Genomic DNA, 16,506 nt, shown 5'->3' on the forward strand with positions numbered 1-16,506 from the left:
CCCCCCCCCCGGTTCACCACTTCGCACCTTCCTAGGCCTCTCGATCAAGACCCTGGTGCTTCCATGTCCATCATCGTTTTTCTCATTTCGATGTTGTGTTCATTTCTTCTTGCTAAGGAAGAGATTTTACATGTTTGTAACCTGTACTGAGAATGTGACCAAAATGTGGACGGATACAATGGGTGGAAAATGTGGTTTAGAAAAGGCGAGGTTTATCCTGCACTATTTTTTTCTGTTGTCATTCGTCTAGAACCAGCAATGAAATGTCTCGTATGAATTTTGCGCCGTCTGTTCTCATTTATCTCGCGTATTACCCTAGAGTTTTTAACCCCCCGTGAAAACAAATACGATTCATCGCTCCACATTAAATTGCCCTTTTCCCCCTCTGGAGCGCATCATTTTTCAGAGCTGCTAAAGTCACATCGGTTCAAATGGGATATTCCATTGCAAGCAGAGAGAGAGGGGGTGGGGGGTGAATTGTGGATAAGGTGCAGGGAGGGTTTGGTGAAATCGAGCGACAAATGGGCTCATGCCCAAAGGTCATGTCATCTGAAACCGGGAGAGATGTGGAACAAAAACTCCTCTCCCCATTGTCATGCACACTTGGAGAAGTGAAGGTTTACTGTTGGCGTTGATGTGTGAATGTAACGTTACCCCCTCCGCTCCTCCAACCATCGGCACGCTCTGTGGTCATGCGGCTAATTTTCCATCCGCTGCCAGTGGGGGAGAATGTGGGCGATAACACGAGCTGCCAGCAATGCCGGAAGTGGCAATGCCACTTCCTCTTTTTCAACCGGGTGCAGCTAGCGCGGGGATGTTCATACAACATTTACACCATTGGAACTTCATTTACCAGTAAAAAATATGATAATTGTTTTTTTACCCTTCTATCTGGCAACAAAACTGACACCTTGTTTTTATTTATTTTTTACAAGGAGTTTTGTTGCCAGATAGAAGGATAAAAAACCAATTATCATATTTTTTACTGGCAAATGAGGTTCCGATGGTGTAAATGCTTACCCCGAGCTCTCATACTCTGATGGTGCATTGTCTTTGAGTTGTGTGCCTTTTGGCGTCATCTGGTCCAACCCATGTGAGACTAGGCTCTAAGGAAAGCTGTCTCGAGTGTGGACCAATCAACTTCAAGGACAGTGCATATATTATCAGAGTTATGTTTTTTGTTTGCATTATGGCTGCAGGTATTGTGGTCTATGCAAACATGACTTCTTGTAAAAAAAAAGGTGTCAGTTTTGTTGCCAGATAGAAGGGTAAAAAAACAATTATCATGTTCATACAACGTTGAACTGCCATCAATCCACATGGTTTAATTGTTTATCGTCATCTATCTCATAATGTATTTAGTTTGCACAGCAAAGCATCACCGAGTCTCAAGACCAGGACGTTAGTTTATGACTGAATGTTTCCTGGGTCGCTGGTTTTAGACTGGAATAGGCCACATAGCTAGTAGCAAGAGCCACAGTTAGAGATATACTGGATGTGCTGTGTCTGATGTGGCAATCGTTCCAGACGTTGTTCCTCACTATTGAAAAACCAACCTCCCAGATGGCCGCGTGCAACTTGTTTCAAGGCCAGGGCTCAGTGCGGCCAATTTGGCGGTCGTGGGCTGCTCAAGCCCTGCCATCGAGGGGAGGAGACGGCATTTTCTCTCTCGGTCTCACGTCGAAACCGAGATGGCACAGCGGCCGAGGTGGAATTCTTTCTCAAGACCACAGCTGATGTGCAACTGGCTGAGATGCAATCGTGGCCGAGAGGAGAATGCAACCCGAGATAAGATGATGTTGGTGGTGGTGGTGGTGGTTGAGATGGGATCGTGCTTGAGATGAGGCCATACTTGATCTGTGGTGATGGAAGGAAAGAAGACCGCGATAAGCTCATGGTTGAAGATGTCATAACTAACATGAAACTACGGTTCAGACAGCGGCTGAAATGTCACGGTTGAGAAGTGATGGCTGGGATCTGATTGCTGAGATATGTGATATGAGATCAGCTTTAACTGTTGTGTGTGTGTCCTTGTTACTTGTTTGGCACACGATCGCAAAGCCTACAAATGGACATCGATCACTCAGTAATGCACGGCCATTGTGCAAGTTAATTATTCACGTATTAAAATTAAACCCTTCTGGAAAGCCACCTCCGTGTGAATATTTTATGCTTTACTACTCATTTGTTCTCAGGAGTTAGCGGCCGGTGAGTTCCCCGTGTTTTATATCAACAGACAAGTGATGATGGTGACGATGCCAAGGTTTCGAATTTTAATCAACAGCTTTTGCGTAAGTAGATTTTGAAAATAGAATCGCAGTTTTAATTTCAGGCAGCCACTCAGAATTGATTTAAAGGAATACGCAACCCAAAAAAAACCGAATGCAGTACAGCATTGCATATCTGACTCACGAGGGAGCGCGAGGTCTAGGGCGGATATGGGAAGAGGTCGCATACGTGAATGTCGGTGGAAGGTGACAGCCACTCCACTGGTTACTGCACAATAATAAAGCACAAACTCCTTGAATCGTGGGAAAACTCTTCGCTCTGTGGATGTTCACATTTCTGCCCGTTTGACACATCCACCCTGTACCCCTGGTCTCCAGCTAGTCAGACGTGTAACCTCAGTACGCAAGTAAGTCCGAACGCTTGTTATCGCCCCCCATCCCGCTCTGAGTCTGGTCCATCACGAATGCGCACTGTGACCACACACGTGGCCAGCTCATTGGCACGACGCTTGTTTTAAGCCCCGTTGTAAAACTGTTTCGGGCTGAGGGTGGATCTCGAACATTTCGTCACCGGTGGACCGGCTCCGGGCCTCCGGGCTGACACAAACCCCCCCCCCCCTCGTCACACATCGTCGCAAATGTCTGACCACCCCCCCCCCCCAGGTGCGTGACGTCATTTATGGACGGCCCCTAAGGCCCCTTGCAGTGATCCCACCACTCCAGCTGCAGCCCTGTGGTTGCCCGGGCAACCAGGAATGTGTCGCTGGCTGACCGAGGATGGGCAGGATTTGCTCTTTCCCGCTCGCCAGCTCTCTCTCTCGTGTGTGTGTGTTTTGATAACCCAGGGAACTTGCCCTCTTAACAGCTTCCCTGTCCACTGGGCAGGCTTGTGTTAACACGCGGGCATGTGTGTGTGTCTGTAGTGTGGGGGGAGCGGCGGTGCAGCGGTTATCGCTACGCTGCACTACGAAGCCGGAGACCCGCGTTCGATTCCCGCTCACGGCCAACACCGGTGACGATTATCTGAACCGGTCATGGGCCTCCCATAGATCGACTCGGCCTCAAATGAGTACCTGGTGCGGTGTGTAGACATCGCCACTGGGGAGACAAAGGCGGCCAGGCGTGGTGTTGGCCACCCCACCCCTCATGTGCCGTGCCGGCCTTCATAACCGCTCGCTAACAGCACTTGCCCCAACAGAGTCTGTTGAGGCGGGGAACGCGGTAGGATCCAAGCTTTGTGTACTGAACCTACAAACCCAGTGGCGCTGGGTTCGATTCGGTGAAGTGTAAACTGCTGCTGAGGCCCCCCATTGGTCGGTCAAAGACGAGTGCCCTTGGTGCGTTGTGAGATGAAATCAGCACTGGGGAGACAAAGGTGGATGGCTGTGCTGCTGGCCACGTGACATCTGTCCTGTGCCGTGCCAGCCCTAATGGATGTGTAAGCCTAAGAGCACTTGCCCCGACCGTATTGCCGTACTCGGGAAGGCGACCAAGAAAATATTCAATTGAGAAATTAAGCCCCCCCCCCTCCCTCATTAAACACACGCGCACACACAAAGTGCTTTCCACAAATGAACCACGATACCTCGCTGATCTCGTCAAGGACGAACTCCGGTCATCATCCTTGCAGCAGCAGCGGCTTCTGGCTGGCCATCGATCAAAGACGCTAGCTGCATAGCGCGCTTTCAGATGCGCTTCTGCGGCCGTCTGGAACGCTCTTCCGATATTCATAAGCCACTGGAGCTACGCACTTAAAATCACGATTGAAAACGAATTTCTTTAGGACTGCTTTTTGTATTTAGTTGTTTTTTCCTTCCCCCGCACCTCTGATTAGCACGTGCTGGCTACGTACGGTGCGAAAGAAGTTCAACATACATTGATGAAACCACAGCGCGAGTTTCAGCAGTCTAAGTGGATACCCCCACTTGTTAGTCGAATGGGAAGGTCACATGTGTTGGGATAAAGTGTGTGGGTACTCCTCCAACTTTCAAGGCGTCTGGCCAGCGTGCAAGAGACGGCCAAAATACTCTCTCGAGGGTGCTCTACTTAGTTCCCTCTTAATTCTGTACGTATGTTGAACTTCTTTCCCAACGTACGTAGCCAACCATGCTGATCGGAGGTGCGAGGGAAGGACGAAACTAAACGCGCAAAAGTCGCTTCCTCCCTCATCGGTTGTGATCCTATTCCTCCAAACAAGAAATAATTCCGTAGTTGGAAAAAACGGTGAAAGTCACCCAACTCATTTTGGCAGCATTTTCCGCCAGCGGTGTCATGAGCAAGCAATTGCAGGGCCTTGCGCCTTTGTGCCACCGCTTTTGCGATCCACAGAGCGCTCCGCCATCGTGGTGCCGTGTGGCAGATCGTATCGTCGTTTGTTGCGAGTGGCATGACACGGGCCGTCCGGGGACAGGCTTGCCATCGGGAGCGTATCGCGCCGGGGACAAGCGCAAATGTGATTGCCCGCGATGGTAAATTGCATTAAAAGCTAGTATCATCCAGAACCCCCCCCCCCCGCTGCGGAATGACTTAAAAGCATCCGTTCTGGTTTGCGGTGCCGGGCAAATGCGAGGTTCTGTCTGCGGTCATAGACCCATTAATCTCCATCGTCTCTCCTGGCTCTGGTTCCCTGCCCACAGGGCTTGGTCTACAAGCAGATTTAAGAATATATTTTATTTGAACCATTATGGGCGGCTTTAGGTCAGTACTGGTTGAAGTCAAAATTCGAAGTTATTTCCTACTCAAGGGCACATTGAGATGGTGATCCGTCGCTTGTTTACAGCCCTGAGTCAGTGGTGGAAATAATACAATGCAATGGCGGGGCCAAGTCCATCCGCATGACAACTACTGTTGACTTCCCCACAGTTAAATTTCGATGTAAAGCTTTCGTGACTGCAGGGATTCATCTTCTTGGTTCTTTCGGTAAAGTCACGTAGAAGGGAAATAAAAAAAATAAAAAAATAAAACATAATAAAATAATTCTCACGACGTTTCGGCCAACAACGCAAGCAGCCGTCCTCAGGTGAAGAACAGGTCTGTCGGAAAGACAGCGTCTGAATGAACACCACCAAGCTTGGCAGCGTATATTTAAGCTGGGTTAGAGGAGGAAGGGCCTGCTGGCTCGTTTCATTGACCCCGGAGGGAGGCACGATGGGCTGAGTTAACCACCCCAGCCATGATTTGAAGTCATACGCTGCCCATTTCCAAGCCACTCGCTTTACCGCTGAGCCACTTGGCTGTTGACCCGGGGGTTAAAGCCGGGAAGAGAAAAAATATATGAGGGCGAAGAGAAATGCGAGTGCAGTTGTAAAGTTTTGAGAAAGGGGGTCTCTATTCGCTCTTTGACAAGCGGTGGCTGCTTGCCAAGTGCACTTCCTTTCGTTATATATAAGGCGAAACGGGGGATCTTTGTCTGTGAAACATTCCGCTGTGTGTCCGTGTGTGTTTGTGTATATAACGCGCTGAGAGTTATTTTCCTGGCCCGTTTAACCCATTCACACCCGGGTCTGTCCTATGACCTCTTGCCTGCTCACATTTTGGCTTTAATCGGGGCCTCAAAGTGCACCTAGCATGGCATAAACCCTGGTGACATCATTGCCACTCAGTGGCGTATGTAGGTTGATGTTGTGTGTGTATATACACATGTATCGGTCGCTCACGGCCAGCACCAGTGACGATTATCTCAACTGGTCCTGTTCCTCCCCTATGCCAACTCACCCTCAAATGAGTGCCTGGTGCGTTGTGTAAACATCGCCACTAGGGACACAAAGGTGGTTGGGCGTGGTGTTGGTCACCCACCCCCTCGTGTACCGTGCTGATCTTCATAGGTGCTCGCTAACGGCACTTGCCCCCACAGTCTGTTATGGCTATATGGGGTATCCTTTGCCATTGGATTCACATATACACACACACACGAGACCTCTTTGAAAACCCTTTCGATCCGTGATTGGCGCAGGCGGTACATGGTGTGTATTTGTTAAAGCGCCAGAGAGACCGCGGAGAATCGATTCCCCACGGTTCCCGAATTTATTTGCGCAAGACGCACACCTCGGGGTATCGGTCACCGTGACCGAGACCACGGACCCCCCCCCACCCACCGCCGTTATTTACTGAAGGCCCCAGCGAAGTGGGGCACTCGCGGGGGCCTGCCCCACGAAGAGGGGGGGAGCCTCGCTGAGCTCTGCGTGACACGGGCAGCGTGGTGGCCCAGGCACGAGGCGTCTACGCGGGCATGCGGGGGTATGGAGCGAGGAATGGTTTTACTTTTTTACACGATACGGCTCGTTGAACGTGTGCGCGTGTGTGAGCGGCAGGCGGCTAAAGAGCAGAGAGGATGGGACAGTGGGGAGTCACAGCCGTCCAAGTCGGTCAGCCCGTGGCACCTGCTGGGTCTGTTCCGTGACATCTCTGCCAGCGAGCCTTCGGCGCTTCACGTGGCCTCAAAGTGCACCTAGCCTGGCACAGGAGCCGTGGTGACATCACCGCCACTTGGCGGTGAACGGCGGTTAGCACACTGATCTACAAACCTGGTCGCTTCTGAAATAGATCTATATGGCTCAATGGGCCTTATACCTGGTAAAATAAAATAAAAAGTTGAAATCTGTTGAATGTTTTTGTTCCCGAGTTTTTAATAACCCTCGCTTTAATTGCGTTTTAAACCTTCAACGTCACTGTTGTATTGCTGGCCGATTGGCATTTTGCACCTCTTAGGACATTGGGGGGGGGGGGGGGTGTCAGGGACTGCGATGGCTTTTTAACTGCGAGCGAGCGCGTGGGAAGAGAGCCATGCCGTCCTCGCTGCGGCGGTGTCGTTGGGGTCATTACCCTGTCAAGGGGAGCGCCGTTGACGCGTCTCCACGTGTGTCTGTGGATGTATGTCGCTGTGTGTGTGCGACCGGCGCGGTGCATCGAACCCCCGGACACAAACGCACAAAGTCCAGGGCAACCTCACGGAAGCGCCACCTGCACATGTGGGGTGGAGATTCCCTGGAGAGGACAGTGGAAAAAATGAACCCTGCTTTGAAGGGCCTGAAAAGTGTAATGATTTACTAAAGGAAGATAAAACCCCCAAAAAGCCAAACATTTATTATCCTGTCAGATATGTACCTAGGCTGTGTGTCCCTGACTGTCCAACAATAGTTGGAAGCCTACACTTGCATAGAGTTTTCACTTCTTCACTCGTGTTATTCTGTCAGCCTCATGTCACGAGACACGTATCCAGGGGTCATTTGAGAACCCTTCAAAGCGACGTCTGCATTTTAATTATGTTCTGCATTGATGTGTATGTAATTATGTGTGTGTGTGTCTGTGTGTGTCTGTGTGTCTTTGTGTGTGGGTGTGTCAGTAGCGGTTATGTAGTGGTTAGCACACTGCACTGTAAAACCGGCGACGCGGGATAGATTCCCGCTCACGGCCAACACCGGTGACGATTATCTGAACCAGTTCTGGGCCTCCCCTAGGTCAACTCAGTCGCAAATGAATATCTGGGATGGTGTCGAAAACATTGCCATGAGTGAGACAAAGGCGGCCGGGTGTGGTGCTGGCCACTCACCCACATCGTGTGCCGTGCCAGCCTTCATAGGTCCTCGCGAACAGCACATTCCCCAAAAGTCTGTTCAGCCTATACGGGGGATCTTTGTCTTTGTGTGTATCTCACAATAATCAGCGGAGCACCGGGTGGCTAAAACGTACCAGGTTAGCATAGTAGGGTAGCATAGGTGGTGTCTGCCAGTCATCGTCATCAACCCGTGGCACCGGGGTCTGTTCCATGACCGGCTGTCAGCAGCGAGCCTTCGACACTTCATATGGCCTCCAGGTGCACCTAGCCTGGCACGAGCCGTGGTGACACCACTGCTGCTTAGTGGCGAATGGCGGTTGTTGTTGTTGTTGTGTGCATCTTGTTACTGGCCACCCCACCACCTCATGCACCGTGCCGGCCTTCATCGGTGCTCGCTAACGGCACTCGTCCCAACAGCCTGAAAAGGCTGAATGGGTGGGGGGGGGATGGTCGTTGTTTATTTGGTGTGTGTCAAGCGCTATCTTTATCTGTGTATGTGGCTGTCAGGTTGTAGCATCGTACGCACGTCCATCCACCATGGGCCTGTCCAGCTTCATCAAGTCCCAGTTTGTGCTGCACCTCCTCATCGGCTACATCTTCTTGGTGAGCGGCCTCATCGTGAACTTCCTGCAGCTGTGCACGCTGCCTCTGTGGCCCATCAACCGCACGCTCTACCGCCACGTCAACTGCCGCCTCGCCTACTCGCACTGGAGCCGTGAGTGATGGGGACACGGTGGGGGGTGGTGGCGGTGGTGGTGGGGGGGGGGCGGGGACACGGGGGTCACATGGGGTGGGGGACAGGAGTGGGTGTGGGGAGATACGTGGGAGATGTGGTGGGGTGGAGACGCAAGGTGGACAACACTTTAGGGGGAAACGGTGGAGCCATGAATGATGGGGACACGGGAGGGAAGGAGTGATGGAGACACGGGGCTGACATGGGGGAGAGAGGAGTGGAGGGGCGGGAGCTTGACTGGGGATGGGGAGACATGCGGGAGACGAGGTGGGGTGGAGACTCGGGGTGGACAACGCTTTAGCGGGAAACGGTGGAGCCATGAATGATGGGGACACGGGAGGGAGACACGGGGCTGACATGGGGAAGGAGAGAGGAGTGGAGGGGCAGGGGGTTGACTGGGAATGGGGAGACATGTGGGAGACGAGGTGGGGTGGAGACTCGGGGTGGACAACGCTTTAGGGGGAAACGGTGGAGCCATGAATGATGGGGAGATGGGAGGGAGACACGGGGCTGACATGGGGAGGGAGAGAGGAGTGGAGGGGCGGAGGGTTGACTGGGGATGGGGAGACACGTGGGAGACAAGGTGGGGTGGAGACGCAGGGTGGACAACACTTTAGGCGGAAACGGTGGAGGCGCGAGGGGGAGAGAATGGGGGATAAATGGAGGGGGAGACACAGCAGCGTGAAGACACAGAGGGAGACATGCTGAGCATGCACGATGAGACGACAGACAGTGACAGGGGACTGGTAGATAGCGATGTTGGACTAGGATACGAGACTTATAGGCCAACGGATAACTAGAGTGAGATGAGAGCTGTAGGGAAACCGTGGCGGGGGGGGGAATTGTTACAGAACCCATGCATATGCATAATTTTTCTTCCTTGTCCAATGCCCCCCCCCCCGCCCCCCCCCCCTCCCTGTGTGCACTGCAGAGCTGGTGCTGTTGCTGGAGTGGTGGTCGGGCACCAGCTGCACCATCTACACGGACCCGCAGACCTACGAGCACTTTGGCAAGGAGCACGCCATCGTCGTGCTCAACCACAACTTCGAGATCGACTTCCTGTGCGGCTGGACCGTCTGCGAGCGCTTTGGGGTGCTCGGGGTGAGCGGGCGTGGGGGGGGGGGTCCCCCTTGGGGTGAGAGGGGTGAGAGGGGTCTTCTGCTCCGACCTCTTTTTTTTTCCCCCTCTCCCCATCCACTTCTTCTCTCAGCTCCATTCATCTTCTCTTTCTTTTCTCCTCTTTTGTGCTCCACGTTCCCCTCTTCGGCTCGGCTCCTCCCGGTCCCTATCTCACGTCTTCTTGCTTCTCCTTTCATCTCCCCCCCCCCCTTCCTTTCATCACCCCCTCCTTCATTCTCTCGTCTGGCCGCTATAGATTTCCACACGACAGGCAACGACGTTGAGCTCTCGTTTGGCCAGGTCCTGAAAAAGAGCTGTGTCGCTTAGTGGGCCTTACCTGGTAAAATAAAAAGAGTCTGTAGTTTTTAGTTATTATAAACTATCGATTCATTCGCGTATGATTTTGATGCATATATCACGAGCATATGAATCACTATGAAACCGCGGATCGTCGTCGCATGCCTACCGGCCCCGGCGTGCGCTCGTGACCGCGCCGTCTTGTAAGAGTGCGGGTCGGCTAGAAGTGCAGTGTGCGGTGCGTTCCCGCTGCGGTCCACGATCCTGCGGCGGAAAATGTTTAAGGCGAAGCGATCTGCCCCCCGTCCGCGCCCTTGAAACTTGCCTTTCAAAAACAGAGGGCACGAAAATGATAAAAGCCGCGACTAAATGACGACCGGGGTATATCCGCGCGCGATTCTCACCGAGCGTGCGAGTCATCGGGACGAAGAAACCGGTGAGGTGTATCTGATCGCAAGCCGCAATACAATTTCACAGCATTCACAAAAGATCATCATCATCATTCGTGGGGGGGCGGGGGGCTTTGGGGCTAATGTTATTTTATTTTTCTGTGCTGAAACAGATCTTGTCTTTTTTTGTTATTGTACATGCACTAGTACATATTGCTTTTTGCCAATAGGATTTGAAAATAAGTACAAAAAATGAATGCAATTCGAGACAAAATTGATGGTGGTGGTGTTGCTGCTGCGGGTGATGATGATAATGATAGTGGTAGTGGTGATTTTATCTGTATCCATAGTGTTCGTTGTCGTGACGATAGCCGTGGTAATGATGGTGACGACGATGGTGGCGGGAGTGATGATAGTGGTGTTGGAAGGGATGATTATCGCTGTAAGTGTCTGTATATATATTGAACTTCTTTTGCACTGTACGTAGCAAACCGTGCTAATCGGAGGTGCGGGCGAAGGACAACTAACTAAATATAGAAATTAGTTTTCAAAGTGGAGATATATTGGTGGTGTCAACAATAGTGGTGGTCATGTATGTGATGGTAGTGATTGTAGTGATGGTATTGATAGTATTTGTTGTGTTGGTGGTGATAGCGTTGGTGGTGGTTGTGGTATTTGTGGAGCGGTAGTGCCGCGGTTAGCGCATCGTGCTACGAACCCGGTGACCCGAGTCCGGTTCCCTCCCACGGCCAACACCAGTAACGATTATCTGAACCGGTCCTGGGCTTCCTCTAGGTCGACTCAGCCTCAAATGAGTACCTGGTGCCGTGTGTGAACATCGCCACTGAGGAGACAAAGGCGGCCGCTGGTCGCGGTATTGGCCACCCACCCTCTTGTGTACCATGCAGTGCCGGATTATCGTAGTAGCAAAAGTATCATGCTACGGGCCCCGCACTTTCAAGGGCCCCGCGCTAAATGCTTTCAAGCTATCAATTCCGGTTCAGTGATTCTGCACTTGCTCTATTACTATAGTACTATACTGCCTTTATGAACGGTTAGCGATTTGCCGTATTATCTGGCTGTTTCGCAAATGAAAAAATACAATTACTTAAGTGTGCAAATTAAAATTTGTGTTTTAATATTTGTGTTTTTTATAAAGTTAGGGCCCCTTTATAACATATGCTACAGGCCCCGCACTATCTTAATCCGGCACTGGTACTATGCCAGCCTTCATAGGCACTAGCTTAACAGCACTTGCCCCATGAATGTGTTCAGGTTATATGCGACATCTTTTGCCTTTGGTGGTGGTTGCGATGGCAGTTAGCCCACATCACGAGCCCTCGCCGTGTCTGCGCGTGCGTCGCCAGAGCTCGAAGGTGCTGGCCAAGAAGCAGCTCTCGTACGTGCCGCTCATCGGCTGGTCCTGGTTCTTCCTGGAGATCGTGTTTTGCAAGCGCAGCTGGGCCGAGGACAGTGTGACTGTGGCGCGGGACCTGCAGAGGCTGCGTGACTACCCTGAGAACTTCTGGGTACGCACGCTCACACTCACGAACCCTGTTGTGTTCGTGCGTCTGTCTGTGTGTGTGTGTGTATAGTGTAGTGCGCTATGAACCCGGCGACACGGGTTCGATTGCCGCTCACTGCCAACATCAGTGACAATTATCTGAACCGGTCCCGGGCCTCCCCTAGGTCGACTCAGCCTCAAATGAGTACCTGGTGCGGTGTGTAAACATTGCCACTAGGGAGACAAAGGCGGTCGGGCGTGGTGCTGGCCACCCACCCCCTCGTGTACCGTTCCGGCCTTCATAGGTGCTCGCTTACAGCACTTGCCCTTACAGTCTGTTAAGGCTATACAGGGAATCTTTGTCTTTGTGTATGGTCGGAAGGTGCTCGTTGACAGCACTTGCCCCAAACTTCTGTTAAGGCTATATGGGGGATCTTTGGTGGTGGGGAGTGCTAGTGCCGTGGTCATCGCCACTGTGCTATGAGCTTGGCGACCCAAATTAAATTCCTGCTCACAGCCAACGTCGATGACGAATATCTCAACAGTTCCTGGGTCTCCCTGCGGCAAACTTGGCCTCAAATGAGAGCCCCGGTACGGTGTTTAAACCTCAGCATTGGGGAGACAAAGGCGGCTGGGCGTGGTGCTGGCCACCCACCCCCTTCCGTGCCGTTCCCGCCTTCACGAGAAGGAAGAGCGTTCCAGATGGCCGCAGAAGCGCATCTGAAAGTCTGTTGAAGCGACACGGGCGATGTTTGTCTTGTCTTTGTCGCGCTCTAGATGACCTCAGAAGTACATCTTATCGTCTGTAAAGGCTCTACAGGGGATCTTTCTCTTGTTCTTTGTAGTGTTTCAGACGGCCGCAGAAGCGCATCATCGGAAAGTCTGTTAAGGCGACATGCTAGATCTTTACATCCTGTCCTTGCAGCTCCTCCTGCACTGCGAGGGCACACGCTTCACACCGGAGAAGCACGCCATCAGCATGGAGGTGGCGGAGAGGAAGGGGCTGCCCAAACTCAAGCACCACCTGCTCCCCCGCACGCGAGGGTTCGCGCTCTGCGTGCAGAACCTGCGCGGGACGGGTGAGCGGCCGCGTTGGCGCGTTTCCTTTTTCCGTGCGACCTGGCGGCCGTGATGTACGCGAGCTGGTCTGATGCCGTTGTCAAGGGGGTTGGTACCCGACGCGTCGTTGTTCGGCGCGATGTCCGACGGGTTCGGCGCACGGGCCCCGAGAGCTTTCGGTGCACGAAGAAGTTCCCGGCGCGTGGAGCGACACGTCGGATATCTTTGCTGAACAACGCGCGGTGCAACCCGAAAACGCATCGGAGAGCGTAACCCCTTTGCCGTTCCGATAATGTACTCGTACGTCGTAACTTTTTCTTCCGATTTCGTTCTGACGGTGTACGTGTACATCATCACAACTATAATGGAAGGATATTTTTAATAACTTTATCGGTACCGAGGCTCCCATAAGGCCATGCTGGAGGGCGTGTGGCACTGTTAGTGCCAGCTATCATAGAGTGCGGTCGTGTCGCTGCAGTTCTCTATGGTGAGTAAAACTTTTTCAAAACAATGGCGCTATGCCTCTCTAAATAAAATTAACGCTGAACCGCTTGCACGTTCTGAGATTGAGCGATGAACGGGACACCCACAACCCTGCAACTTTCAGACATCTCGGAACGGGAAATTGGCTTAATAGACCTAATGTGCATGTAAGGCTCTTTTGTCGATCAGCTGCTGGATGAGGGTCTCCCTCGTGCCGTGCGGGTCACGGGGAGTTTATTTGTCCATGCTTATTCTTGGGTTTTTTTGGTAAAGTCACGTAGGTAAAAAAATTAAATTAATAAAAATAAAATAAAAATTCTAGATTTGATGCTTTCGTGACTGCAAGGATTCATATTCTTAGGTTTTTTCGGTAAAGTCACGTAGGTAAAAAATTAAAATTAATGAAAGTAAAATAAAATAAAAATCACGACGTTTCGTAGGCAACACAAGCCTCCGTCTTCAGGTGGAACCGTCACAGCACGCTTGCTGTATCAAGTAAATGATTTTTATTTTATTTTATTTTACTTTTATTAATTTAAATTTTTTACCTACGTGACTTTACCGAAAAAACCCAAGAATATGAATCCTTGCAGTCACGAAAGCTTCAAATCTAGAATTGTCCATGCTTCCTCGCCGTGACGCACAGTGCCGGCGTGTCGGGGCTAGAGGCCCACGTGCCGAGCGTCGCTCTCCTCAAGCTGTCCCCACGCCCCCCTGTGGGACACCTTCAGTCGTTGGCCAGTGCAGGTAGACGTTAAAGCACAGTGCAAGTCCAGCGTTTGGATGTTTTGCGTCGCTGCTCTCCGCTGACAGCGTAGCCCCGCAAGCAGCCTACCCGCACCTGTTGTGTCATGCTTTGGCAATCGCGCGTGCAAGGGCTGTCCAGGCACGACCCTGCTGAGCTTGCAAGGGTGCATTTTGAGTGAGTGATTTGATCGTAGATACATACAGGTACACTGTACATTACGGACATTCGACTTGTGAAATTTCAGAGATACAAACAAACCTTCCCATATGTCCAGTTGCCTGTTCGGACCGAGAGTCGTAAGTTCAACTGCCGCGTGATAGATGGCGGTGGTGGCATCTACATCTGCAGAACGTGAAGAACCAGTGGCATCTACATCTATAGGAGATTATACAACGTTTAAAGCCATTCCCTGTGTTTAGTGTACATGCCGTACAACGTGTCTGGAATTGACAGGAGTAAAGTTGGACTGAAGAACAAATCGGCTTACGAACAGATCTCTGGAACCTAACTCGTTCGTAAGTAGAGGAGTGCCTGTATTATTATCATCATCATCATCATTTCCGTGGTGTGCATGCGGAGTGCAGTGCCAGCGATCTACGACTGCACCCTCAACTTCCGCGGCCACACGAAGCCCTCGCTGCTGGGCGTGGTGTACGGGCGCACATACAAGGCGGACATGTGTGTCAGGTGTGGGGCTGCTTCGCCACGCACAGCGCTGCTACCACCACCACTACTGACACTGCCAACACTGACACCGCCACCACTACTACTGACACCGCCGCCACCACCACCACTACTACTGACACCGCCACCGCCACCACTATTACTGACACTGCCAACACCTCCACCACCACCACCACTACTGACACTGCCAACACCTCCACCACCACCACTACTACTGACACCGCCACCACCGCCACCACCACCACTACTACTGACACTGCCAATAGATCCACCACCACCACTACTGACACTGCCAACACTTCCACCACTACTACTGACACCGCCACCACTACTACTGACACCACCACTACTGACACCACCACCACCGGCATCATTGTTGCCACTGCTACCGCTAGAGGCTGCCAGGGGTTCACCAAGATTCTTTGATTTTTTTTTCCAGGAGAATCCCGATGGAAGAGATCCCTGAGGATGAAAAGGAGTGTGGAGACTGGCTCAACAAGCTTTACAAAGAGAAGGTAATAAGAATGATAATCGTGGCGGCGATGATGATGATGATGATGATCCTCTTCTTTGCCTATGACTGCATCGCCTGGGATGTGCCAGATCGCATCAGATCTGAGGAGCTCAGCTGGGGGGTGAGGCCTGGCTAGCGCTGAGATGTGCGAGTTGCGTGCACACCAGGTCGTCGCGCACACCTGCAGCGCTGCGATGCACATCGCTGAAGAAGTGCTCACTAGTGACGCCATCACATCTACCCCTCTATTTAAGGACCGAAACAGGATGATTTCTCCACAAATCTGGCTGTCGCCTGATGAAGATAACTGTAATTACTGACGAAACGTCGTACTCGGATGGTAAATGTTGTGGCTTTGCTCTCCAACACACCGGTGTGCTGTACTAGTGACGAATTGGCCACGTTCTGTTTACGTGACAACACTTACTAGTTGGCTGTGTCGGGTGGTGGCGGGTTTTAATGACACATTTGTATATTTACGCGATCTAACCCAAAACAACCTTTGTTATGGATGATATTGGTCGTGCAAGCCTATGTGTTAATCTGCACGGCATTCTGTAAAACGATGAGGAAAATAATTGGAAAAAGAAATTTGAGAACACGAAACAAACATGACCGAAGATGTCATAGCAAGAAATGGGAGCATGAGAGCAGCAAGTTTCAGGTTTCAAGTTTATTTTGTTTAACCAGGTGAGAATTCAAGAGACGAGGCATTAATCTGGCAGGAGGAGATGATGATTGCTGCTGTGTATAATAATCCCAGTTGTGTAATTTATGGTAATTTTTTTTTTATTTGACCGGCAACGTCGTCTGTGAAGCTGACGGCGCCATAATGTTACTACGGTTACTACACACCACAGTAATAACCAGGGCGGCCGCTGCTGGATTCGAACCGTGAACCTTTGCAACAAGCGGCAAAAAAGGAGGTTTGTGATTGGCAGTTCAGAATCAGAATCTTTATTTATGCTGGAGGAATCCGATGAGCTATAAAGATCTTTTTTTTACAGATGTCCAGTTCACAAATGGGTACCCTTAGGGAGAGAGATGGAACCGGAACACAGGAGATCGATGTAATGTTAACATTCTTGGAGAAATAATATGTAGATCACTATTGCAACAAAATAATCAAATCCCAGCAATCGACATTTTTTTACACATTCCTGCGGAGGGAGCTGGCAAGAACGTTGGGTTGCT

The 16,506-nt window shown here is 51.3% G+C and overlaps 1 protein-coding gene across 2 annotated transcripts in view; it reads left to right on the plus strand.

Moving 5' to 3' along the window:
• Window positions 1-16,506, plus strand: part of LOC144947936 (1-acyl-sn-glycerol-3-phosphate acyltransferase gamma-like) — a 35,176-nt gene that overhangs the window by 10,672 nt on the left and 7,998 nt on the right. For both annotated transcript variants that reach the window (XM_078877347.1, XM_078877348.1), the window contains 6 exons: window positions 8,290-8,497; window positions 9,447-9,616; window positions 11,688-11,849; window positions 12,750-12,903; window positions 14,699-14,801; window positions 15,238-15,313. In XM_078877347.1, coding sequence (XP_078733473.1) covers window positions 8,320-8,497; window positions 9,447-9,616; window positions 11,688-11,849; window positions 12,750-12,903; window positions 14,699-14,801; window positions 15,238-15,313 — 843 coding nt within the window. In that variant the 5' untranslated portion in view covers window positions 8,290-8,319. The remainder of the gene's footprint in view (window positions 1-8,289; window positions 8,498-9,446; window positions 9,617-11,687; window positions 11,850-12,749; window positions 12,904-14,698; window positions 14,802-15,237; window positions 15,314-16,506) is intronic.

Source organism: Lampetra fluviatilis, chromosome 47 (assembly GCF_964198595.1).
Source record: "Lampetra fluviatilis chromosome 47, kcLamFluv1.1, whole genome shotgun sequence".
NCBI lineage: Eukaryota > Metazoa > Chordata > Hyperoartia > Petromyzontiformes > Petromyzontidae > Lampetra > Lampetra fluviatilis.